The 26,518-nt window shown below is 42.2% G+C and overlaps 1 protein-coding gene across 2 annotated transcripts in view; it reads left to right on the top strand.

Moving 5' to 3' along the window:
- ubr2 (ubiquitin protein ligase E3 component n-recognin 2) overlaps positions 1–26,518 on the top strand; it is a 133,506-nt gene that overhangs the window by 39,590 nt on the left and 67,398 nt on the right. The window contains exons 10-13 of one of the 2 annotated variants that reach the window (XM_078229718.1): positions 5,363–5,451; positions 7,281–7,379; positions 20,850–21,016; positions 23,298–23,397. In XM_078229718.1, coding sequence (XP_078085844.1) covers positions 5,363–5,451; positions 7,281–7,379; positions 20,850–21,016; positions 23,298–23,397 — 455 coding nt within the window. Of the gene's footprint in view, positions 1–5,362; positions 5,452–7,113; positions 7,213–7,280; positions 7,380–20,849; positions 21,017–23,297; positions 23,398–26,518 lie in introns of both variants that reach the window. The other variant, XM_078229719.1, reaches the window with a different exon arrangement.

The raw sequence follows: 26,518 nt of genomic DNA, 5'->3' as shown, positions 1-26,518 counted from the left end.
AGAAAGTGATGATGAGTTGCCTTCTTGAACCGCTGCAGGCCCTGAGATGTAGGTACTCGTACAGTGCTGTTAGGGAGGGATTTTGAGACTTTTGACCCAGCGACAGTGAAGGAATGGAAATATATTTCCAAGTCAGGATGGTGAGTGACTTGAAGGATGACTGTGTGGAGTTTGCATGTTCTCCTCATGTCTGCTGGGTTTCCTTTGGGTGCTCGAGTTTCCTCCCAAAGTCCAAAATGTGTAGGTAAATGTGCAGAGTTACGGGGATAGGATGGAGAAGAGAGCCTGGGTGGGATGCTCTTTCGGAGAGTTTGTGCAGACTTGATGGGCTGAATGGCCTCTTTCTGCATAGTAGGGATTCTATGGTTCTCTGGCAGCCTGCGTGATTGCATAACTGTGGTCAAAAGCTTATCTTGGGAATAAATGTGACACAAAATTTGTGAACAGATTAGTTTCCTGTTTCCAGGAAGAGGGATGGAGTTAGCAGTAAGGTAATGGAGTTTGAAGTGGGGACCAAAGATAGTGATTTCAATCTTCCCAATATTTAATTGGACAGGCAGGCTGGTACTTCAGCAATATTGATGGAGTTGTGAGAGCTGGTGATGAGATATAGCTGGGCGTCGTCAGCATACATGTATGATGTCAACGGGAAGCGTGTAAATGAGAAATAGGAAAGGCCCAGATACCAGATATAACAGGAAGAAAGACATTGCACGTACTACTCTCACTCTGATTAGATGGATAAGAATGGAACCAGGTGAGAGCAGGCCCAACCATCTGGATGAGATGTGGAAGGGCATAGGAAGAGAATGGCGGTCAACTTTGACAGAGGCTAAGGACAGGTTGAGAAGAATAATGAGAGATGGTTTACTTTTGTCACAATTGTATGGAATGTCATTTGTAATGAGTATTTTTTCCTCATCACTTTTGTTTCTTTTTCCAATTACTTGAAATATGTGCCCTCCCATTCTTGATCCTTCTTGAGTGGGAATGATTTTGACCTATCAACTCTGTGCAGACCCCTCATGATTTTGAATACTTCAATCAACTTTTCTCTCTTTGTGACCAAGGGAAGCACTCCTAATTTCTCCAATCTGTCTTCATAACTGAAATTCCTCATCCCTGGTACCTCTCTTGTGAATATTTTCTGAACTCTTTGGAGGGAATTGAACATACAGATGAGGGTTAACAGTGCTTCAAGGGAACTCTTAACGTGACATTGCTCTCAATCTAAAGTTGACTTTTTTTTTTGTTTTGGTATTGTTGCAGGGTGGAAACCTGATTGAAGTGATTCAAACATAGAGTTCTGGGAAGATGGGCATGGATTTTGGAGGTGACGACACATTCGAAGACTTTAGAAAGGGAAGGGAGATTGGAGATGTAGGCTGCAAGGAATGATAGGTTTTGTTTTGAACAGGGGGCGATCCAGCAGATTTCAAGGAAAGAGGCACAAGACATGAAGATAGAGATTAACAATATCAACTAACATGGAGGCCAACTGAAGAATTGGATGGTCAACAGTTTCATGATAATGAGGTCAAGAGAGTAAGAGGTGGGCCTTGTGGACAAGATGAGCTCAGAAAGGGAATGAGGGAAGATCGGACGGAAAATAGAGAAAGATAAGAATTCAAGCCTGGACGTGAGGGATGCAGTTTTGGTGGATTTTTATTCCAGTGTGTTAGTTGAACATACGAATTAGGAGCAGGAGTAGGCTGTTTGGCCCCTTGAGCATGCTCCGCCATTCAGTAAGATCATAGCTGATTTGATTGTGACCTCAACTCCACATTCTTACCGACTCTGATAACCTGAGAGCCTTATATCCCCATGTTAACCAAAAATCAATCAAGCTCTACCTTAAAAATATTCAAAGAGTCAGCTTCCACTTCCTTCTAAGGAAGAGAGTTCCAGAGACTCATGACCCTCGGAGAAATAATTTTGCCTCATTTTTGTCTCAAATGTCTTTGAACGGTGGCCCCGAGTTCGAGATTTTCCGACATGTGGAAACATAATCTCCATGTCCACCCTGTCAATATTCCTCCGGATATTGAGGCGGCATGGTGGCACAGTCGTTAGCACTGCTGCCTCACAGCGCCAGGGACCTGGGTTTGATTCCCGGCTTGGGTCACTGTCTGTGTAGAGTTTGCACATTCTCCCTGTGTCTGTGTGGGTTTCCTCCGGGTGCTCAGGTTTCCTCCCACAGGCCAAAGATGTGTGGGTTAGGTGGATTGGCCATGCTAAATTACCCCTTAGTGTTAGGGGGACTAGCTAGGGTAAATACATGGGGTTGTGAGGATAGGACTTGGATGGGATTGTGGTCGGTGCAGACTCGATGGGCCTAATGGCCTCCTGCACTGTAAGGATTCTATGATCTATCATATTAATGGTTTTGATCAAATTGCCTCTTACTCTTCTAAACTCCAGTGGATTCAAATTTAACCTCTCCAACCTTTCCTCATAAGACAACCTGCCCGTTCCTGGTATTAGTCTAGTAAACCTTCTCTGAACTGCTTCTAACACATTTACAACTTTCTTTAAATAAGGAGACCCATACTGCATGAAATACTTCAGATGTGGTTTCACCAATGCCTTGTGCAACTGAAACATAACCTCCCTACTTTTGTAATTAATTCTCCTCACAATAAACAATGGCCGTCTATTAATTTTCCTAATTTCTTGCTATGCCTTTTGTGATTCATGCACTAGGGCACCTAGATTCCTCTGCAGCTCAATCTCTCACCATTTAGATAATTAATCTTCCTTTTTAGTCTTCCTTCCGAAGTGGGCAATTTCACATTGGCCCACATTGTACTCCATTTGTCTGGTCTTTGCCCCTTCACTTAACTAACCATGTCCCTTTGTAGCCTCCTTGCATCCTCTTCACAGTTTACTTTCCTGCCTATCTTTTTGTGGTCAGCAAATTTAGCAATCATACCTTCAGTCCCTTCATCCAAATCATTTATGTAAATGTGAAAAATTGAGGCCCCGGTATTGATCCCTGTGGCATATCACTCATCGCATCCTGCCAGCCATAAAAAAATCCATTTATGCCAACTCTGTTTCCTGTTTGCTAGCCAATCTCCAAACCATGAAGAAAGGACACGGCAGGGGCAGTGGATGCTCTTGATCTTTGAAACAAAGAAGTCTCTGAGTCTTTTGCACTTAGTGTTGGAGGGTGAAGGAGATGGAAAGGGGTTTAAGGATGCGATTTGTGGTCGGAAAAAAAAGCTGGGATTGATCTTTGCCACCTGGGATTATCCAAGATTAGTGAACAGTTTTCGCAGGCAAGAGCTGGATCCAATAGTATTTTTATATGATGCAGTAATTAAACCAATTATCAGTTATATCCTTTCAAATCTGTGTCACTTGGACTTGAGGAATTAGACATGAGGGTCATGCTGGGGCAGTAATGTTGTGACAAATGGAGAGCCAAAGGTTAGGATTTTGACAGCGCAGTTTTAAGTCAATTGCAGGATAGATTCTTTCCAGCAGCAGACACAAAAGGAGGGAAGTTTGAGGCATGGGAAGGGGATGTGGGTGGAGCGTGATTCAAAGAGTTGATGAGAGTTCGCCTTAGCTGTGATAAGGCGAATAAGGATATGTGAGATGGCAAGGTCAATGGATTGGGTTGGGGAGGTTACTTGAAGAACGATCAAAGAGCCGTGTACTCAGGAGAGAGAGCACAATGACTAGAATCATCAAGGATGACAAGTTGTTCAATTAAGATGTGGAGAAGCCGGCATTGGACAAGGGTAGGCACAGTAAGAAGTCTCATAACACGAGGTTCAATTCAGAGGCTGAGGAAGAAAAGCAGTGAACATGTATGACAAATATTTTTATGTACTTGGGAGGGTGGTAGGGAACAGATATTTTGAATCAGAGCTGAGGGGAGTGGAATAAGACAAAATGCTCATATGCTGAGGAAGTGCAGGAAATTAAGGACGCTGGCCATGGTGTGATTTAATGATGCGTGCCACACGTCCATTGCAGCAGTCTTGATGGGAGAAGTGAAGGTGTAATTGCATTGTATAACTTCATTAAGGGGGAAAAGGTGTCATCACTCCTCATCTAGGTTTCCATTAAAACTGTGGTGTTGATGCATCACCTATAGTTGGTTCATAGCTGGCAACGGCCTTGTTTGCAAGCGAATGGACATTTCGAAGAGAGATGCAGAGTGCAGGTTGAGCAATGGGTAGGGTGAATTCAACAAAAAAAGAGTTTTCAGGATTTGTTCCCAGCAGATCAGCTGGACACAAGTTTTGAATTGATGCTTCAAACTCATCTCTTATTATGCTACTTACATTTGTGTACCCAGCTTGCCAGCCTTTCCCATGTGCCCTGATGTTTTTCTCTCACTGTTTGACTTAAGATTTTTTGCTTATGATCTTTACATTTACATTGTTATTCAGGCAATCTAATATGGTCTTATTTTTTGTCACTATTATTGATTGCAAATATTTCTATAATTTTCTCTGTGCCTTGATTATTTATATTGTCTTTATCTTTTTATGTACTCTAACTTTTGCTCTTAACCCCTCTTGATTTTTTATCTTTAAGTTACTGCTATTTGCACCATCTCCTAACTTACTGGTTCAAAATCTTCTCGACAGTTCTTTATATGTTCCAACCCAGTGCAGGTGGAACTTGTCTAGTAGTGCAGCTCTCTCCTGTTCCAGTTCCTACTGTCGTACGAAATTGAACAACTGCTTTCCACATCAGTCTTCCAACAAAGTATTTTACTTTTCCTAACCTGTTTATGTCTGTCAGTTAGAAAGTGGCTTGTATAGTAATCTGGAGGCTGCCAGTCTTGAGGTTTTGTTTAATTTAGCACTTGGCTCTTGATGCTCCCTTAGAGGGATTTACTTCATGGTCTTTATTCACTCATTGGTTCTATGGATCATAACTATTTTTCTTCCACAGCCCTCCCCTCCCCCCACTTCCGTTCCAAACTCACATGACAGTGTTTCACACAGGTAAATGAGCTATGCATAAATTTCCACAGACAACCAGCATGATGCTACTTTTAGGATGAAACGTTCCATATATTCTATAATTGTTTTGAAGCTCTGTGATATTGAATGAGGTTATCTATTGACTAACACATCCATACCGATTAGACAGGTCTCAATTTGATTTCCATTCAATTCCGATTTTGTCCAGTTTCAGCCACAGCAAAATGGTTCTTGGGAGAAAAATCAGGCAGGGTGTTTGCAGCCCTGACCTTCATCCAGTGAGTTATCTGCTGAGCCCACAAATTTGCCAAGTGTCTGTTATTGTGGAGAAAAAATTCTCATTATGACAGTACTGTATGTTTCATGTTTTCTCCTTGCTCCCAGAAGAATGATTACACCTCTTTATTCAATAGGAGCACGGAACATCTATCACCAGTTGTTTATGAGCAGCCTCTTGATGGATCTGAAAAGCAAAAAGCTATTTGCAATTCGATTTGCAAAAGTAAGTGAAGTATGGTTGTATAGTTTATGATTTGCATTTCTTTGATCCATTAACTGAAAAGCCTATTAATTCTTTGTCTTCATATTATGTATCTGGCTTTATCATGATCAATGTTAGTTGTGTTTTTAATTTGTGGCATTAACTGTTTTGATGCTGCTAATTAGTGTTTTTTTACTGCTTTAATAACATTCACTGCCATGAAAGGTATCATAGAATCCCTAGAGTGCAGAAGGTGGCCGTTCGGCATATCGAGTCTGAACTGACTCTCCGACACAGCATTCCATCCAGGCCCTATCCCCTTAACCCCACCTATTTACCCCGATAATCCCCCTAATGTACTCATCTTGAGATACGAAGGGACAATTTAGCATGACCAATCCACCTAACCTGCACATGTTGAGACTGTGGGAGGAAACCGGAGCACCCGGAGGAAACCTACACAGACACTGGGAGAATGTGCAAACTCCACACAGACAGTCACTCAATGTAGAAATTGAATCCGGGTCCCTGGCACTGTGAAACAGTAGTACTAACCACTGCTGCAGTGAGGAAAATAAGCTATGCATCTTTTTTGGTGGTAATAAATAGGTAACTTGATGTTTTTAACTTTTTGCTTTCCTGTATATATGTCGAAGTAATAATTTAGTGTTAAGTTTACACAGAAACAGATGATCAAGATGCGTTTAAAACTTCATTTATCTATGAATAATGTTTTTGTACAATTATTATGTTTACATAATGTACAATTATTATGTTTTGTGTTTTCAATTTAACAATTGTTGATAATTATGGTAGCGTTGATCCATTTTATTGTTTTCTTCTGTAATTGATTTCTGGTTAAAAGATTTATGAACTTAACCTCAAAGGAACGAAATTAGTATTCTCGTTAGAAATAGCCACTCCAAGTGTGAGGCAATTTCAGGTGTTGCGCCCTGTCCTTGCATCTCTTGGACCTGAGTTTGAGTCCAGCCAGATAGATGGATTGAAAGAACGCGCTCAATCATGGCTGTTTTAGTCTATGAGATGACTGATAATTCAGTTTCAGCACAAAACTCCCAACTATTCTGGGCCAGGTTGGCAGTCTCATTCAGAATCATTATTGTGGGGCAGATCACAAAATTCCTTAGTGTGAGTAAGTGCAGTGGGCTCAGGAGAAAATAATTTCCTGAGTGATGTTATGTTTGACATGGTACCTGGGCATGCATAACCAATCTTGTAACAGCTTGATCCTGATCCGCGGTGATAATAGTTAATCAAATACATTGTCTTCCAGCAGTGACATTTTCCTACAAACCTAACCATGACTCATACTAAAGTCAACAAATGCCCTCACACTTATCCAAAAAGATATCTTCTAATGACTGCATAATTGTTTCAACCGACAAGTATTAAGTTTAAAATTGAGACCTGTGAAAAGTGATGCAACATACAGAAATGATGCAAGTGACGCATTTTCTTAAATTTCATGAATTTGGACCAAGTAAATTCGTTAGTCAGCATGGACGAAAGTTACTTTTTTTGTGCTTACCCCTCATAAAATCTGTTCCGAAGAATGTTTGCCCTCCACCTTTTCAGGAAATTTAACAGTTAGAAATAAAATCAATGTTGAATTGTGAGGACAGTCTGGACGTGACCTGGAGGTGAATTTATCTTGTTGTTTAGAATTACCCACAGTTGCAGAGAGATTTTATGGAGGATGATCACGAGCGGGTAGTGTCAGTGACCGCTCTGTCTGTCCAGCTCTTCACTGTCCCAACTTTGGTGAGTATAATGTGTTTTCATTCAATTCATTTGTCCACCACCTTGCTTCTTCTCTGCCTTTTCATTAGAACTATGAGAGGTTGCAGACTGACTATGTGAATGATGACCACGACAGAGAGTTCTCGGTTACCGACCTTTCAGTGCAAATTTTCACAGTACCTTCCTTGGTGAGTAGTAATTTGAATTTGACCAAGGACACATGCTTTGGTGGCAATACTGTGTGGAAATTGGTTTTCTGGGGTGCTTCTCAGTGGGGCAGCAGGTTAAGGAGAATTTTGAGCCATAGCGATCAGGAAGGTTCCAGGATTGCAATTGGACTGTCGTGTTGGAGCTGCTGTCAGTTGAAATAGCAGGTTAGACTGAGGATTTGTTGATTGTGTGTGAGGGTAGCGAGTAAACCCAGTAGTGTTACTCAGTGGCCTCTTGTGTGAAATCCATTGTGTGAGGATAGGATCGGTGTCATTTTTCATAACCCCCCAATCTGTTAATGGCCATTGGAGTCGCATTTCAAGAGCAGTCAATTAGACCAGGTACAGTCGGGTACAGTTTGCAGATGGAAGCAAACTCCAGTCATGATGCAATACCTCAGAGAGCTGAGAAAGAAAAAAATGAGTTGGAATTCTGATTATCCTTAACCTAATCGCATCACCTAAGTTTCATTGGTAAGCATTTCCTCTCCACCTTTTCTAAACCTTTTGAAAATATATCCGTTTGATTCTCTCCTAAATCTACTGGACATGCTTGTGTGAAACATTCCATGAAGCAATGTGAGACTTTTTTTTCTCCTTTGAAGGTATGCTATTGGTGCGATTCATTGCTACATTTGCTGCTGCACAAGAATTAGGAGCAGGAGTGAGCCATTTAGGTCCTCAAGCCTGCTCCGCCATTTGATGACTGATCTAATAGTGGCCTCAACTCCACTCCTGTCTACTTCCGTTAACAATTAACATTTTTGGCGATTAAAAATCGATCTAACTCAGCCTTAAGTACAAAGACTCCTCCTCCGCTGCTCTCTGAGGAAGAGAATTGCACAGACAAATATGCTCTGAGAGAAGAAATTCCTCCTCATCTCAGTCTTAAATAGGAGACCCCTAATTTTTAGACTCTGTCCCCGAGTTCTGGACTCCCCCATAAATGGAAACAGCCTTTCAACATCCACCTATCAAGTTGCCTCAGAATCTTGTATGTTTCGATGAGATCACCTCTTGTTCTTCTTGGCTCCAGTGGGTTTAGACCCAGGATGCTGAAACTTGCCTCAAACGATAATCCCTTCATCCCAAGAATCAGTCGTGTGAGCATTCTTTGAACTGCTTCTAATGTATATCCGTTCTTAAGTAAGGAGACGAAACCTGTAAAAAGTACTCTGGATGTGGGCTCGCTTGTGCCTGTGCAGCTGGAGCAACACTCCGCTCCTTTTATACTTTATGCCCCTTACAATAATGCTGACATTTCATCTGCCTTTCTAATTTGTTGCTGCACCTGTATATTAGGAGGAAACGGGCAGAGGCAGGGTAGGTTTAGATCGTTTTTCCTGTGTCATTGGAAGAAAGGGAGAATTATGAGTGTGAGGCCAGTTTGTTGTTCTCAGTGTCGGATGTGGGAGGTCCTGGAGTCAGCTAGCCTCCTGGACATTCATATATGCGCCAGGTGCGTCGCGCTGCAGCTCCTAAGGGACCACGTTAGGGAACTGGAACTGCAGCTCGATGACCTTCGTCTGGTTAGGGAGAACGAGGAGGTGATAGATAGGAGTTACAGGCAGGTGGTCACACCGGGGCCACGGGCGACAGACAAGTGGGTCACGGTTAGGAATGGGAAGGGGAAGGTCCGGTACTAGAGAGTACCCCAGTGGCTGTGCCCCTTAAAAATAAGTACTCCTGTTTGAGTGCTGTTGGGGGGAGCAGCCTACCTGAGGGAAGCAACAGTGGCCGTGCCTCCGGCGCAGAGTCCGGCCCAGCAGCTCAGAAGGGGAGGGAAAGGGAGGATGAGCAAACTGACCACAGCACCAGGGTACAGAGAGCCTGTCAAGTGGGGGGAGAAACAAGAAATGTAGTAGAAATTGGGGGTAGTACATTTTTGGAGGCTGTTGGGGGGGCGGGGAGGAACGACTTAGCAGGGGTAAGCCATAGTGTACAGGTCACTGGCTCAGAGTCTGTCCTTGTGGCTCAGAAGGGAAGGGGGGAGAGGAGTAGGGGATTAGTCATTGGGGACTCCATAGTTAAAGGGACGGATAGGAGATTCTGCGGGAACGAGAGAGACTCGCGGTTGGTGTGTTGCCTCCCAGGAGCCAGAGTCCACGATGTCTCGGATCGTGTTTTCAAAATCCCTAAAGGGGAGGGGGACCAGCCCCAAGTTGTGGTTCACATGGGCACTCAAGACATAGGTAGGAAAAGGGATGGGGATGTAAGGCAGAAATTCAGGGAGTTAGGGTGGAAGCTTAGGGCTAGAACAAACAAAGTTGTTATCTCTGGTTTGTTACCCGTGCCACGTGATAGTGAGGAGAGGAATAGGGAGAGAGAGCAGTTGAACACGTGGCTACAGGGATGGTGCAGGAGGGAGGGTTTCAGATACCTGGACAATTGGGGCTCTTTTTGGGGCTCTTTCTGGGGTAGGCGGGACCTCTACAAACAGGATGGTCTGCACCTGAACCAGAGGGGTACCAATATCTTGGGGGGGAAATTTGCTCATGCTCTTCGGGAGGGTTTAAACTAATTCAGCAGGGGGGTGGGTACCTGAATTGTAGCTCCGGTGTACAGGAGGTTGAGAGTAGTGAGGTCATGGATGAGGTTTCAGGGTCGCAGGAGTGTACTGGCAGGCAGGAAGGTGGTTTGAAGTGTGTATACTTCAACGCCAGAAGCATCCGGAATAAGGTGGGTGAACTTGCAGCATGGGTTGGTACTTGGCATTTCGATGTTGTGGCCATCTCGGAGACATGGATAGAGCAGGGACAGGAATGGTTGTTGCAGGTTCCGGGGTTTAGATGTTTCAGTAAGTGCAGGGAAGGTGGTAAAAGAGGGGGAGGTGTGGCATTGTTCGTCAAGGACAATATTACGGTGGCAGAAAGGACACTTGATGAGGACTCGTCTACTGAGGTAGTTTGGGCTGAGGTTAGAAACAGGAAAGGAGAGGTCACCCTGTTGGGAGTTTTTTATAGACCTCCGAAAAGCTCCAGAGATGTAGAGGAAAAGATTGCAAAGATGATTCTGGATAGGAGCGAAAGTAACAGGGTAGTTGTTCTGGGGGACTTTAACTTTACAAATATTGACTGGAAAAGCTATAGTTCGAGTACTTTAGAGGGGTCAGTTTTTGTCCAATGTGTGCAGGAAGACATCCTGACACAGTATGTAGATAGACCAACAAGTGGCGAGGCCATATTGGATTTGGTACTGGGTAATGAACCAGGCCAGGTGTTAGATTTGGAGGTAGGTGAGCACTTTGGTGACAGTGACCACAATTTGATTACGTTTACCTTAACAATGGAAAGGGATAGGTATATACCAAAGGGCAAGAGTTATAGCTGGGGGAAAGGAAATTATGATGCGATTAGGCGAGATTTAGCTGGCATAGGTTGGGGAAGGAAACTGGAGGGGATGGGCACAATTGTAATGTGGAACTTGTTCAAGGAACAGCTACTATGTGTCCTTGATAAATATGTACCTGTCAGGCAGGGAGGAAGCAGTCGTGTGAGGGAACCGTGGTTTACTAAGGAGGTTGAATCTCTTGTGAAGAGGAAGAAGGAGACTTATGTTAAGATGAGACGTGAAGGCTCAGTTAGGGCACTTGAGAGTTACAAGTTAGCCCGGAAGGACCTAAATTAAGAGTTAAGAAGAGCCAGGAGGGGACATGAGAAGTCTTTGGCAGGTAGGATCAAGGAAAACCCTAAAGCTTTCTATAGGTATGTCAGGAGTAAAAGAATGACTAGGGTAAGATTAGGGCCAGTCAAGGACAGTAGTGGGAAGTTGTGCGTGGAGTCTGAAGAGATAGGAGAGGCACTAAATGAATATTTTTCATTGGTATTCACACAGGAGAGGGACAGTGTTGTCGAGGGGAGTACTGAGATGCAGACTGTTGGACTGGACGGGATTGAGGTTCATAAGGAGGAGGTGTTAGCAATTCTGGAAAGAGTAAAAATAGTTAAGTCCCCTGGGCCAGATGGGATTTATCCTAGGATTTTCTGGGAGGCTAGAGAGGAGATTGCAGAGCCTTTGACTTTGATCTTTGTGTCGTCATTGTCTATTGGAACGGTGTCAGAAGACTGGGGGATAGTAAATGTTGTCCCCTTGTTCAAGAAGGGGAGTAGAGACAACCCTGGTAATTATAGACCGGTGAGCCTTACTTCTGTTGTGGGCAAAGTATTGGAAAGGATTAGAAGAGATAGGATTTATAATCACCTGGAAAGGAATAATTTGATTAGGGATAGTCAGCACGGTTTTGTCAAGGGTAGGTCGTGCCTCACAAACCTTATTGAGTTCTTTGAGAAGGTGACCAAAGAGGTGGATGAGGGTAAAGCGGTTGATGTGGTGTATATGGATTTCAGCAAAGCGTTTGATAAGGTTCCCCATGGTAAGCTTTTTCAGAAAATACGGACACATGGGATTGAGGGTGATTTAGTGGTTTGGATCAGGAATTGGCGAGCTGTAAGAAAACAGAGGGTCGTGGTTGATGGGAAATATTCATCCTGGAGTTCAGTTGCTAGTGGTGTACCGCAAGGATCTGTTTTGGGGCCACTGCTGTTTGTCATTTTTATTAATGACCTGGATGAGGGTGCAGAAGGATGGATTAGTAAATTTGTGGATGACACTAAAGTCGGTGGAGTTGTAGACAGTGCGGAGGGAAGTGGCAGTTTACAGAGGGACATAGATAAGCTGCAGAGCTGGGCTGAGAGGTGGCAAATGGAGTTTAATGCGGAAAAGTGTGAGGTGATTCACTTTGGAAGGAGTAGCAGGAATACAGAGTACTGGGCTAATGGTAAGATACTTGGTAGTGTGGATGAGCAGAGGGATCTGGATGTCCGTGTGCACAGATCCCTGAAAGTTGGCACCCAGGTTGATAGGGTTGTTAAGAAGGCGTACGGTGTGTTAGCTTTTATTGGTAGAGGGATTGCGTTTCGGAGCCAGGAGGTCATGTTGCAACTGTACAAAACTCTGGTGCAGCCGCATTTGGAGTATTGCGTACAGTTCTGGTCGCCGCATTATAGGAAAGATGTGGAAGTGTTGGAAAGGGTGCAGAGGAGATTTACCAGGATGTTGCCTGGTATGGTGGGAAAATCGTATGAGGAAAGGCTGAGGGACTTGAGGTTGTTTTCATTAGAGAGAAGGTTAAGAGGTGACTTAATAGTCTTAATACAAGATGATCAGAGGATTAGATAGGGTGGATAGTGAGAACCTTTTTCCTCGGATGGTGATGGCTAACACGAGGGGACATAGCTTTAAATTGAGGGGTGATAGATATAGGACAGATGTCAGAGGTAGGTTCTTTACTCAGAGTAGTAAGGGCGTGGAATGCCCTGCCTGCAGCAGTAGTGGACTCGTCAACATTAAGAGCATTCAAATGGTTATTGGATAAACATATGGATGATATTGGAAGAGTGTAGATTAGAAGGGTTTAGATTGGTTTCACTGGTTGGCACAACATTGAGGGCTGAAGGGCCTGTACTGCGCTGTTATGTTCTATGTTCTATTCGCTTTTTGAGATTCACACCAGGGTACCCAGATCACTGTGTACAGCAGTTTCTCTCCTTTTAAATAATATACTACTTTTCTATTCATTCTGACAAAACAGACAAGTTCACAATTTCCAGCATTATCATCTGCTAAATTGACTGATCTGTTTTACACTTTATGTCCTCTTGATAACTTATTTTCCTACCTATTTTTGTGTCATCAGCAGATTTAGCCACCATTCATTTGGTCTCTTCAAGTCATTTTTATTGATTGTAAATAACTGAGGCCCCAGCACTGGTTCCTGTGGCACTCCGCAAGTCAGTTTGCAAACCAGAAAATAATGCACTTATTGGTACTCTCTGCTTCCTGTTACTCTGTCTGTGAGCTCAATACAGTGCAGCAGTCCTCTAAGGATTGTAAAACTGAAATTGTCCCAGCCTGTAATGTTTTGATTCATCTGTCGAGAGACTGTTTGTTTAAAAAAAGTCCTGCATTCCTTTGCTTAATGAACAGAACATGGATAATTAATTTGGGATATGCTTATGGGGCTGAATAGGCTACTCCAATTCCTATGCTGTGCAATGCCTTTCACCAATTGGACTGTGTAATGTCCAACTGAAATATGAAAGTAAGTGCAAGAAAGCATAGAATGAGGACTGTTGGTGCACCCAAGCTCTTAAACAGTCTGTGTTCACTGTTTCTCTACTCATTTGCTCTCTGGAGGGTGATTGTGCCATGTTTCTTCTTGTTTGATTCAGCACAGGTGATTGTGCAGCTCTTGAACTGTAATTTTGCATAATTTACACTTAACTATTTTGTGTGTGGTGGAAGAAGGAACTGCAACTTTTTCTGGAGCCACAAGGTTTGAAAATTGAGGGTCTCACTGCTGCAAATTGGTTGGAGAAGATAATGTAGGAAGTCTGAATTGTGTGCCAGATGGTTTAACTGGCCTTTCCCACTGGTTGATGGAGCAGTGGGGTTCTTGTCTTTTGTACACTGGAATAAACCAGGCAAATCAATGGAATGCAAATCTATTTCTGTGGCCTGTGATTCAACTTTGTGATTAAAATTTCATTAGCTTAATGTGAGCACCTTATTTTTGGGGTGAGTTACTGATGCTTTCAAGGGGAGGTGATTGAGGGTTTTGTGGTCACATGAGAATTGAGACATAATGCAGGCACATGGTAGTTTAATGGTTATACAAATGTGCTGTTTTCCATCTCTCACATTTTTGTAATGTTCTGAGCATTGTACAACTCTGTTGCCTTTGTAGTGGAAGTAAATAGTAAATTTCCTCTATAAAATATAGAAACTTTGTGTATTCATAGAACATAGAACATAGAACAGTACAGCACAGAACAGGCTCTTCGGCCCACGATGTTGTGCCGAGCTTTATCTGAAACCAAGAACAAGCTATCACACTCCCTATCATCCTGGTGTGCTCCATGTGCCTATCCAATAACTGCTTAAATGTTCCTAAAGTGTCTGACTCCACTATCACTACAGGCAGTCCATTCCACACCCCAACCACTCTCTGCGTAAAGAACCTACCTCTGATATTCTTCCTATATCTCCCACTATGAACCCTATAGTTATGCCCCGTTGTAATAGCTCCATCCACCCGAGGAAATAGTCTTTGAACGTTCACTCTATCTATCCCCTTCATCATTTTATAAACCTCTATTAAGTCTCCCCTCAGCTCCAGACTCCAGAGAGAACAGCCCTAGCTCCCGCAACCTTTCCTCATAAGACCTACCCTCCAAACCAGGCAGCATCCTGGTAAATCTCCTCTGCACTCTTTCCAGCGTTTCCACATCCTTCTTATAGTGAGGTGACCAGAACTGCACACAATATTCCAAATGTGGTCTCACCAAGGTCCTGTACAGTTGCAGCATAATCCCACGGCTCTTAAACTCCAACCCCCTGTTAATAAAAGCTAACACACTATAGGCCTTCTTCACAGCTCTATCCACTTGAGTGGCAACCTTTAGAGATCTGTGGATATGGACCCCAAGATCTCTCAGTTCCTCCACAGTCTTCAGAACCCTACCTTTGACCCTGTAATCCACATTTAAATTAGTCCTACCAAAATGAATCACCTCACATTTATCAGGGTTAAACTCCATTTGCCATTTTTCAGCCCAGCTTTGCATCCTATCTACGTCTCTTTGCAGCCTACAACAGCCCTCCACCTCATCCACGACTCCACCAATCTTGGTGTCATCAGCAAATTTACTGATCCACCCTTCAGCCCCCTCCTCTAAGTCATTAATAAAAATCACAAAGAGCAGAGGACCAAGCACTGATCCCTGCGGCACTCCGCTAGCAACCTGCCTCCAATCCAAAAATTTTCCATCCACCACCACCCTCTGTCTTCAATCAGATAGCCAGTTACCTATCCAATCAGCCAACTTTCCCTCTATCCCACACCTCCTTACTTTCATCATAAGCCGACCATGGGGGACCTTATCAAATGCCTTACTAAAATCCATGTGTATGACATCAACTGCCCTACCTTCATCAACACACTTAGTTACCTCCTCAAAAAATTCAATCAAATTTGTGAGACACGACTTGCCCTCCACGAATCCTTGCTGACTATCCCGGATTAATCCGCATCTTTCTAAATGGTCGTAAATCCCATCTCTAAGGACCTTTTCCATCAATTTACCAACCACCGAAGTAAGACTAACCGGTCTATAATTACCAGGGTCATTTCTATTCCCTTTCTTAAACAGAGGAACAACATTCGCCATTCTCCAGTCCTCTGGCACCATCCCCGTGGACAGTGAGGACCCAAAGATCAAAGCCAAAGGCTCTGCGATCTCATCCCTTGCCTCCCAAAGAATCCTAGGATATATTTCATCAGGCCCAGGGGACTTATCGACCTTCAGTTTATTCAAAACTGCCAGGACATCCTCCCTCCGAACAACTATTTCCTCCAGCCTATTAGCCTGTAACACCTTCTCTTCCTCAAAAACATGGCCCCTCTCCTTGGTGAACACTGAAGAAAAGTTTTCATTCATCACCTCGCCTATTTCTACTGACTCCATACACAAGTTCCCACTACTGTCCTTGACCAGCCCTAACCTCACCCTGGTCATTCTTTTATTCCTCACACAAGAGTAAAAAGCCTTGGGGTTTTCCTTGATCCGACCCACCAAGGACTTCTCATGTGCCCTCCTAGCTCTCCTAAGCCCCTTTTTCAGCTCGTTCCTTGCTAACTTGTAACCCTCAATCGAGCCATCTGAACCTTGTTTCCTCATCCCTACATAAGCTTCCCTCTTCCTTTTCACAAGACATTCCACCTCTTTCGTGAACCATGGTTCCCTCACTCGGCCATTTCCTCCCTGCCTGAGAGGGACATACCTATCAAGGACACCCAGTATTTGTTCCTTGAAAAAGTTCCACTTTTCATTAGTGCCTTTCCCTGACAGTTTCTGTTCCCATCTTCTGCCCCCTAATTCTTGCCTAATCGCATCATAATTACCTCTCCCCCAATTGTAAACCTTGCCCTGCCGTACGGCCCTATCCCTCTCCATTGCAATAACAAAAGACACCGAATTGTGGTCACTATCTCCAAAGTGCTCTCCCACAACCAAATCTAACACTTGGCCCGGTTCATTTCCCAGTACCAAATCCAATGTGGCCTCACCTCTTGTCGGCCTATCCACATATTGTGTCAGGAAATCCTCCTGCACACACTGCACAAAAACTGCCCCATCCGAACTATTTGACCTACAAGGGTTCCAATCAATATTTGGAAGGTTAAAGTCCCCCATGACAACTACCCTGTGACCCCCACACATATCCATAATCTGCTTAGCAATTTCTTCCTCCACATCTCTATTACTATTTGGGGGCCTATAGTAAACTCCTAACAACGTGACCGCTCCTTTCCTATTTCTAACTTCAGCCCATATTACCTCAGTGTGCAGATCCCCCTCGAAGTGCCTTTCCGCAGCCGTTAGACTATCCTTGCTTAACAATGCCACTCCTCCACCTCTTTTACCAGCTTCCCTACACTTACTGAAACACCTATACCCCGGAACGTCCAACAACGATTCCTGTCCTTGTTCTACCCACATCTCCGTAATGGCCACAACATCGTAGTCCCAAGTACTAATCCGCGCCCCAAGTTCATCTACTTTGTTCCGGATGCTCCTTGCATTGAAGTAGACACACTGCAACCCACCTTCCTGTCTACCGGTACCCACCCTTGACCTTGATACCTTCCCCAATGCCTCACCACCCTCAACACTGACTTCTGGACTACAACTCCTTTTCCCACTCCCCTGACAAATTAGTTTAAACCCCCTTGAAGAGCCGTAGCAAATTTCCCTCCCAGGATATTGGTGCCCCTCTGGTTCAGGTGCACCCCGTCCTGTTTGTACAGGTCCCACCTTCCCCAGAATGTGTTCCAATTATCCACGTATCTGAAACCCTCCCTCCTACACCATCCCTGCAACCACATGTTTAACTGCACTCTCTCCCTGTTCCTCAACTCGCTATCACGTGGCACCGGTAACGTACCAGAGATGACCACATGTTTTGTCTTGGCTCTCAGCTTCCAGCCCAGGAAATTCCTGTTTTAAATCCCCGTCCCTTCTCTTACCTATGTCGTTGGTACCAATGTGTATCACGACTTGTGACTGTTTCCCATCCCCCTTCAGAATCCGGAAGACACGGTCCGAGACGTCACGGACCCTGGCATCCGGTAGGCAACATACCATCCTCGAGTCTCTTTTGGTGCCACAGAACCTCCTATCTATCCCTCTAACTAACGAGTCCCCAATAACTATTGCCCTCCCGCTCTTCCCCTTACCCTCCCGAGCCACAGAGACGGACACAGTGCTGGAGATCCTCTCACTGCGGCTCACCACTGGTCTGTCGTCCCCCTCAATCGTATCCAAAGCGGAATACTTGTTGCTAAGGGGAACGACCACAGGGGATCCCTGTACTGACTGCTTCCTCCCAGCCCCTCTCACCGTCACCCATCTATTTTCATTCCTCTGAGTAACTGTATCCCTAAAGCTTCTGTCTATGGCCACCTCTGCGTCCCTAATGATCCTAAGTTCATCCAACTCCAGCTCCAGTTCCCTAACACGGTTTTGGAGGAGCTGCAGATGGGTGCACTTCCCACAGGTGTAATCAGCAGGGACACTGTCGTCGTCCCTCACCTCAAACATAGTGCAAGAGGAACATAGCACTGCCTGCACACCCATCCCCTCTCGATACCTTGCCAGTACCAGGTAGAAACAGCAAAAATGAATTAAACTCACCCCTGCTCGCACTTTCTGCCTCAGCCCTGTGAGCCAAAGCCCTTACAGCTTTCATTCAGCTTCCCGCTCACTCCGCAGCCCACTCCCGACACTGCCCGCTGTATAGCGTGAGTGACTTTTATACTAAAAAACACAATCTCCCAGAATCCCCTGCAGCCTACTCCCACTTCCTCAGAGTTTAAACCCTTGAAAAAAGCCCGCGAAAAACGGATTAAATAATTAAATAAATAAATCACAGCACTTTACTCACCCTCAGTACACCTGCTGAGAATCTCTCCCTCTGTCCTGCACCACTTCAAACAAACTCTTTTTGAGTTTTTTGCCCAAAGGCTCGTCTTTGATTATTTGGCGAACTAGTGCCATGATTTTTTTTTACTACAGGTCGGGCCGGCAGGCAGGTCCCATGTCTTTGTTGGTTGGAACAGCCTGTTGGCTGTGCAGGTGGTATAAATCTGATCTACACAGTAGCCATCTCGCCAACTGAGCTAACCCATAAATTTTGTATTACAGCCACTCAGTTCAGCCAATGTACATGTAGTACTTGTGTATTTTATTTGTATTTCATGGTCAGAATCAGCAATGAGCACTAAACAGCAGGGGTGACTCTGGCAAGATGATACTGGATAGAGTGCCAACTAGTTGTTATGCCCATCAGGCAGGTCCTGTGTGTGAATGTCATGGATATGGTGAACGTTAAATGACTTGTACTTACTCCAGAGTTTTCATGGTGTTGTGTATCAATTTGGTTGTTTGGCAGTTAACTTGAAACTTTATTAGCTCGTCGTAGTGGAAGCAAAATGTTTTGTTCTCTATTGAAAAGCTTTTAAAGATAATTAGCTTATGGAATTTAAATGCTTTCTATTGTACTTGTAAAATTTGATATTGCAGTTCGAATTGAAATGTCTAGAAAACTACCTAAAATATATTGCTAAGTGCATTCACATTCTACCATCTGGTGTGTAAACCAAAAGTCTGCCAATGTTTCCAACACAATCTCTTTCTGTCCCTATACCGGGAAGATGCCTCTTCTGTTATTAGTCAGCCATGAGATTTGTTCCCTGAATTGAATTAAATAAGAAACTTACTCCTTGTGCAATGCACAATTAGGGAATAATTTTCTTGTTGTCTTCCTCCTATTTCTAATCTTCTATCGGGGGCATAAAACTTAAAAGGAAAAAGCCAGGTCGCTGCATCAGCCTGCTTTTAAAAAAAAATAAGTCTGCTCATAAGATTTGTTTTCTATAGTGTATTAAATTTTGTTGTATTAAAGGATGGATAGGCCATCTTTCCCAGCAAGATCAATCTTTGTGGCAGTATTCTGGATATAGACCAAGCAAGAGCACTTCAGCTTCATAATGGTGCACTGAAAGAAGTTGCAGAAGTTGCCATTTGGCTCATTGCTGTGCCAGTTCTTTGCAGAGCTGCCCCTGTTACCCTGCGCTCTTTATCTTCAATAAATTTGTGCACAGATTTCTGTCAAGAAAATAAAATCCCATCTTGTGCATGAAACTGAAGCATATTCTGTCTTCAAAATTGTTGATTTTCCCCAGCCTTCTAATAATCAGTGTGAGGACGCAATGTTTTTTGTTCTCTCCTTAAGGTCTTTTCTCAATGAAACAAAATCCTAACTCGTTGCCGATTTTCTTTATGTAGTGCCCTAACCATGTTTGGGGCTGCAGGTTTTAACCAAAAGGAAAAAGATGTGGTTTGCACATATAGATTCAAAGTAACAGACAGCAGGTTTGTTGTAAGAGATGTCCTCTGCACAGCACAGAAAATAAAACTAAGACAGAAGCCTGGGAAACACCCCAATGACCCCTCCATCAAATCATGGACCAGTTCTTAAATATGTAACCACTTAAATATATAACATTGGGATTGGATATACTCAAAACTATTCTTCTGTTATCATATCTTGTCTCCAAACTGAGTGACTAGATAGTGAATCTGCCCAGTTTGAGAGCAAGGGCAGCGACGCATGGGAGCACAAGCCATGGTGAAGTTTTCCTCCAAATCACACACACCATCCTGACTAGGAAATATATCACTGTTCCTTCACTGCCGCTGGGTCAAAATTCTGCAATTCCCCCCTGATAGCACTATGGATGTAGCAACACCGTAGGACATCAGTGGTCCAAGAAAGCACCTCACCATCACTTCCTTAAGGGCAAGTAGGGATGTGTACTAAATATTGGCCGAGGCAACTAAGCCCAGATCCCGTAAATGAGTCAAAAAACTCTGAAATATACAAAAGTAGTGAAGAATGGCCTGACTTGATTTTTCATTTGGGGTGGAGGTTGCAGAATCTCTGCATGTTCCTTCATCCATGAATTTAAAAAATATGTAACTGTTAGAATGTCTGCCAAATCCGAAGAATCTGCAAAGATGCATTATGAATGCACTATTCAATTTTTCTCTTACATTTACATAATTTATTGAGTATTTTGATTTGTATCTTTCTGCTACAAACACTGCTTTGAAAGAAGCAAAGGTCAACTTACTGATCAAAACATTTCTGTGTCTATTTGTTCAGTTTCTCATCACATTTTGACTTAATTCCTATATTTTATAATGGTATCATGGCAAAATATTTTGTTTAGGAGCGGAAGAGGTGAGGTTCAATGTTGCTTCTTTGACTCATAGCTATATGGGGAAATATCACTGCACTGTTATAATTAATATGATTGCATTTCAGGCTCGCATGCTGATAACTGATGAAAACCTCATGACAATCATAATTCAAACTTTCATGGATCATCTGATGAGACAGCGGGATTCTCATGGCAGGTTTCAGTTTGAAAGATATACAGCTATACAGGCCTTCAAATTCAGGAGGGTGCAAAGTCTCATTGGTGATCTAAAGTAAGTGTGAAAATTTAACTTATTTTGATGTTGTGCTTTTGTAGAAATGCCTGTAAGAGTACCTACTAACTGTCTCCTCTGATTTGTTCATCACTCAACTTAGTGGTTGTATAAAAGTTATCTAAGAAATAGCTCATAAGATGAAAAGTAATTCATTTTTTCAGTTTGACAACAGCATTACTGTAGATAATTTTTTTTAAGTGTTATGGTATAATTGTCAGTTTTTGTAACCCAACTATTAGGTCTGATAATGCAGTGAGATTATGGGAATTAACTTTTAATCAGAGATCCACCTATAATCTTTTTCAATTTGTATAAATCTGGTACTTCATAATTGAAATAAACATTTTGGTAGCAAACTGCTAGCTGTAACTTACTTTAATCTGTATTTTAGTTATATGCAGTGTTCTATTAAGATGTTGTGGGGCGACTCTTGATTTACTAGATGGGTCCAAGCGAATGCTTTATTAGTGGAAAGGAAGCTGATTTCTGATCTCAAGTTCTCTCTGGATCTACAGCCTCATGTCAAGACATATTCACCCCCTTCTCATGGTGAACCATTAAACTCTATCTCACAGTGGAGGGACAGATGTTGAAAGGGTGCAGCAAAGTCTGTTGTGGCTTGGACAGCAACATGTACAAATATTTGGTACTTCCAGCAGATAAGGAATAATTGTAACTGTGTAGACTGTGGCATAAGGCAAAAGCACAGAAATAGCTGTACTAGCCATCCAGTGCAGCTGGCAAGTTACCTCAACATCTTGGATCCTCCTTGCTTCTGGGATTGTGCAAAAATCGCCAAGAGAGTGTGAGCAGCAGCAGCACATCCTTCCCTCCTCCATTGTACTGAAATTTTTTAGCTTGGATTTAGCCGTGAAGTGTGATCTACAGACATGCACTCAAATCTGACAGTGATGGGAAGTGGGCGAAGTGACAGGTGCATTCACACTGGAAGTCATATATTAAGATGTGCCTGTTGTATAGTTGGTGCTACTGATATAAAATTTACAGTGACATCAGTATGTTTGATCTTTGGATCATTCTCAGAAAGGTACTAATTTTCGTTGGTGTTTTCTTCCTACTTTGTACTTTTTGTCAATGTATCAAACTTGTGCAATTATACAATTTTAGGAATATTAAAACCCAAGTTTTGCAGTAATTAATCGCTACATGTCAGTTTATCACACATTTATTATATTTAGTCTGAGAAAATGCCCTTTTTGCATGTGCCATGATCTGCATCTGCATTTCTCAATTGAAAATAAAGCGAGTAAAATTGGTTATTTGTAGCAGAGTGACTGATGGGTTCAATGAGTGGTTGGTTTAGGGGTATGGAGACTGCAGAATGTAATGGCACTGGATACGTTGAATGCAGTAACATTGCATTGGAGTAGTAAATGATGCAAAGTAACACCTCCAGGAGAGAATTGGGAATTCATGGCATATTGAGTGTTTTTTGAGCAAAATGTTTAAAATGAGAATAATACACTGAACAAAATACTTTTAATTTAAAGTATCTTTCAAAATTGATTTAACTTCACCGACTTGAGAGGATAAATGCTACCTTTTCAAAGAAAGCAAATGGGTTATCAGTGTAAAGGAGGCAGGTGGCACAGTGGTTAGCGCTGCTGCCTCTCAGCGCCAGGGACCCGGATTCAATTCTGGCCTCGGGTAACTGTGTAGAGTTTATACATTCTCCCCTTGTCTGTATGGATTTCTTCCGGGTGCTCCAGTTTCCTTCCACCCTCCAAAGATGTGCAGCTTCGGTGGATTGGCCATGCTAAATTGTCCCTTCATGTCAGGGGGATTAGTAGGGTAAATATGTGGGGTTCCGGGATTAGGGCTTGGGTGGGATTTTGTTGGTGCATTCTTGCTGAGATGAATGGCATCCTTTTGCGCAATAAGGATTCGAAGATTCTATAAGGTGACATACGCCTCTCTAGGTGACTAGTGACCCAGCATGCCAACACTTGAGGCATATCTGTTGATGATTATTAGACAAGTCAATAAGTAGCAAGTTAGTTTTTGATAAACCCCATACTTAATGATGCTTCTGAGATATATTGTGATCCAAACAGATTCCATGCATTTACTATTTTAGTTTACTGATTGCTGCGCTTATACAGTATTTTTGCTAGAGTTTGTACCCACGCTCAGTTGATGATAAAACTGGAATAATGTGTTCATATTTTTGGCAATGGAATGGAGTAGAAGTTCCTGTTCTACATTATGAAAATATAGTTGTAAAAATTCTGCACCTAACATCGTGCTCTTTTCACAGATACGTATTGGTTAGCAAACCCACAGAGTGGACCGACAAACTGAGGGAGAAATTCCTGGAGGGTTTTGAGGTGTTTTTGCAGTTATTAAAACGCATGCAGGTTGGTTTAGAATTTTCACTTCTGAAAAAAGTCAGGACAATAAAAAAATGGTTTATTCTAAAAGCAAACAATTTCATTTTAATGTAAATGCTCTTTGATATGGATTACAATTACCATTGAATTTCCTTCCTCCATCTTTAATGCAAATATATAAGCACAACTTTTGTAAGATTTGTTTTTCCATAGCCTGAGTAGCTTAAGCAAATCCAGGTAAACAAGATTACAGAATAACCTATCAGGTGCACGTCAATATTTGGGCTTTAGATTAATTCCTTTCAGAGCTCAGCCATCGGAAGAGTCAAGCCAATTTGTCTTGATTGCCAATTTCATATGAAAATACCAAATTATATATTTTTTGAAAAATGTTACTGACCAAGGGTCTTGGAAGGAGGGAGTGGATGGAAGAGGTGGGAGGACTGGCACGAAAAGTTCTGTCTTGGATGGCATGCACAATAAAGACAAGAATTTATTATTTAAGTGGAAAAGCTGGAAATGTTTTAAATGTACGAGATACTTTTTAACAGGTTTAAAAGTGGGAATACATAACCAAATGTAATAGAGAGGATAATGAGCATAGAAGTGTACATCCTGTTACATTTATGTTGCTAAGGGACAGATATTTCCCTCATCAAATATATTCAACTTGTATTTATGTTCATTTAAAAATCAATTTTCAAATACAGTGCTTTGAGATTTGTGTTGGAAAAAATGCTTTTATACCATGAGTAACATTGCTCAGGTTTATGAGTCTGCTCCTGAAAAAAGTCATTTTTTTGCAGTCAGTTTTCTTCACCTTCCATGGTTTTTGAGAACATAGGGCTTGGAAGTCCTTCGAACTGGCACCAACTGTATATGAGCCAACACACTTTAAAATCAATTGCTTATCTTTTCATTCATGCTGGAATTGTACAGAATGGAGGTTAGCATGTCCTCCTGATGTGACTTGAGCAGAAGGAGTATGATTGGAGGGAGCATAGTGATCACTTGATCAAATCATTATTCTGGGTGATGATGTGAAGAATTTTGGCACATACCTTTGGAGGTACTGCATTTTTCTGACATAATAATGCTCATCGTAGGAAGACTTAACTGCTTGGATCCGTTTTGAACATGTTGGGAGCCTTTATTAATTTGGCTTCAGATAATGACAAAAAACACTTTTAATGTTTCTAGTTCGGATTTGCTTATTTTGTGGCCAATTTCTGAATTTGGTCTTCTCATTGAAAAGGACAGGCACCCTCCTCTTATGTTCATAGTGCATGAGAATTTTTGTTGTTTATGTAGTATGTTGCAGTAGAGATGGAAAATGGAATTCCTTGCATTGTAAAGTTTTATGAATATAAAATATATATGAATATATAAGGTTTTATGAATATAAATCTCAAACATAGGTTGCACGCATTAATTTGGTTTCTCTTTCTGCAGATTTGATCATTTCCAGCATTGTCTATTTTATTTTGCGTAATATGCATTCATCTAACTGGCTGCGGTCCATCTCTTTTATAACAGTGGGTTTGTGATCATAAACTTATCGTATGTTTCTGCATGTAACGATTGATGCTGAAGAAAGCCTCCTCTTTTGCCCTGCCACTGATGTTAAAAACCCTCCATTAAGAGGTGTTTTTGTTAAGATTTCCTTGGTTACATTGGTCTATTCTGCTCCTGTATGGAAGGTGAATTATGCTCAAAGAATTGAGAAGACTTGACAGACTTGCTTCAACCGAATGGTGTATTTTCGCACTTAAATTGGTGGAATTGTTTTTACATAATCTGTTGCTGTTCATAAATAGTTGCAGAGGTGAAGTGTCCTTCTCTGTTACATTTTTTTATTTCTCCATTATGAGAGGTGAAGAAATACTGTGAATATATGCGGGACTTTATTTCAAATCAAAGCTTAATTAAATTTTGCAATCGAAATGTAGAGACTGAACTGACAAAAGATAAACTTAGCAACTATCTTGAATTGGACTCTTCGGCATGTAGTTAGATTTTCACTGTGAAAGCCTGGTTTTAATCTTGGATAAGACATTTAGCTGAACTCCTGTTTCTGGGTATTTGATAGGCCCAGTTTTGATCCTGTATTCACAGCAGTGAAAAAAACCAGAAACGATGATTGTTTTACTTATAAGATTTTAATAAAAACCTCTATTTCAAAATGGTATCTTATGTTTTTATATATTTAAGCTTGATTTTTGATTTATGAGGGAATTTAGCCTTATGGGAGCAGGCAGGAACGTGGCGTTGAGGCAAAAGATTAGCCTTGAGGGGCAGAGCAGGCTTGAAGGACTTGATGATTTTCTCTTATTCCAACTTCTTCTGTTCTTATCAATTGTTTTCTTTAAATTGTTGCCCCAAACTCTGTTCCATAGTTACCAATTCCATTATGCTCCTTGACAACCTCCTGAGGCTGAGTTGAAATGTTAACAACTTTGGTGATGGATTTGTCAGAAGCTCAGCTCAAGTCTACGTTTCTGTGTCACCATTGAGACCTCCTGTTTTCATCTTCATAACATTTGTTAAACAATACATTAATTTTAAAATTCTCATCTTCTTTTGCAAATCCTTGTATGGTTTCAATTAAGGGTATGGTGAACGGGCAGGCAAGTGGAGCTGAGTCCATGAAAAGATCAACCATGATCTTATGGAATGGCGGAGCAGGCTCAAAGGGCCAGATGGCCTACTCTTGCTCCTCGTTCTTATGTCTTACTCCTCTGTATCTCTGTAATCTTGTCCAATCCTCTGAGATATCCATGCTCATCTAATTCCAGTTTCTTGAGCATCTCCGATTTTAATTTTTCTGTTGCTGGTGGCCATTCTTTCAGCTGCCTCGGCTCTGGAATTTCCTCCCTAAACTGATTCACATCCCGATTTCTCTTGCTCCTTAAAACCTACCTCTATGACTCAATATTTGGTCATCTGACTTAATATCACCGCATATGGCTCAGTACCATGTTTTGATTTAGAATGCTCCTGTGAAACACTGTCGGATATGTTATGTTAAAGGTACTGTGCCAACACAAGTCATTATTGTTGTCTAACTTATGATCCATTTTGCTTAACTTGAAATAACTTCATGTGTTCAATAATTTTGCGTTAACATTTATGGCTAGCATAAATTTCT

This window comes from Mustelus asterias, chromosome 15 (assembly GCF_964213995.1).
Source record: "Mustelus asterias chromosome 15, sMusAst1.hap1.1, whole genome shotgun sequence".
Classification (NCBI taxonomy): Eukaryota; Metazoa; Chordata; class Chondrichthyes; order Carcharhiniformes; family Triakidae; genus Mustelus; species Mustelus asterias.
The sequence above is the reverse complement of the archived record's forward strand: the minus strand, read 5'-3'. Positions and strand labels throughout refer to the sequence as shown.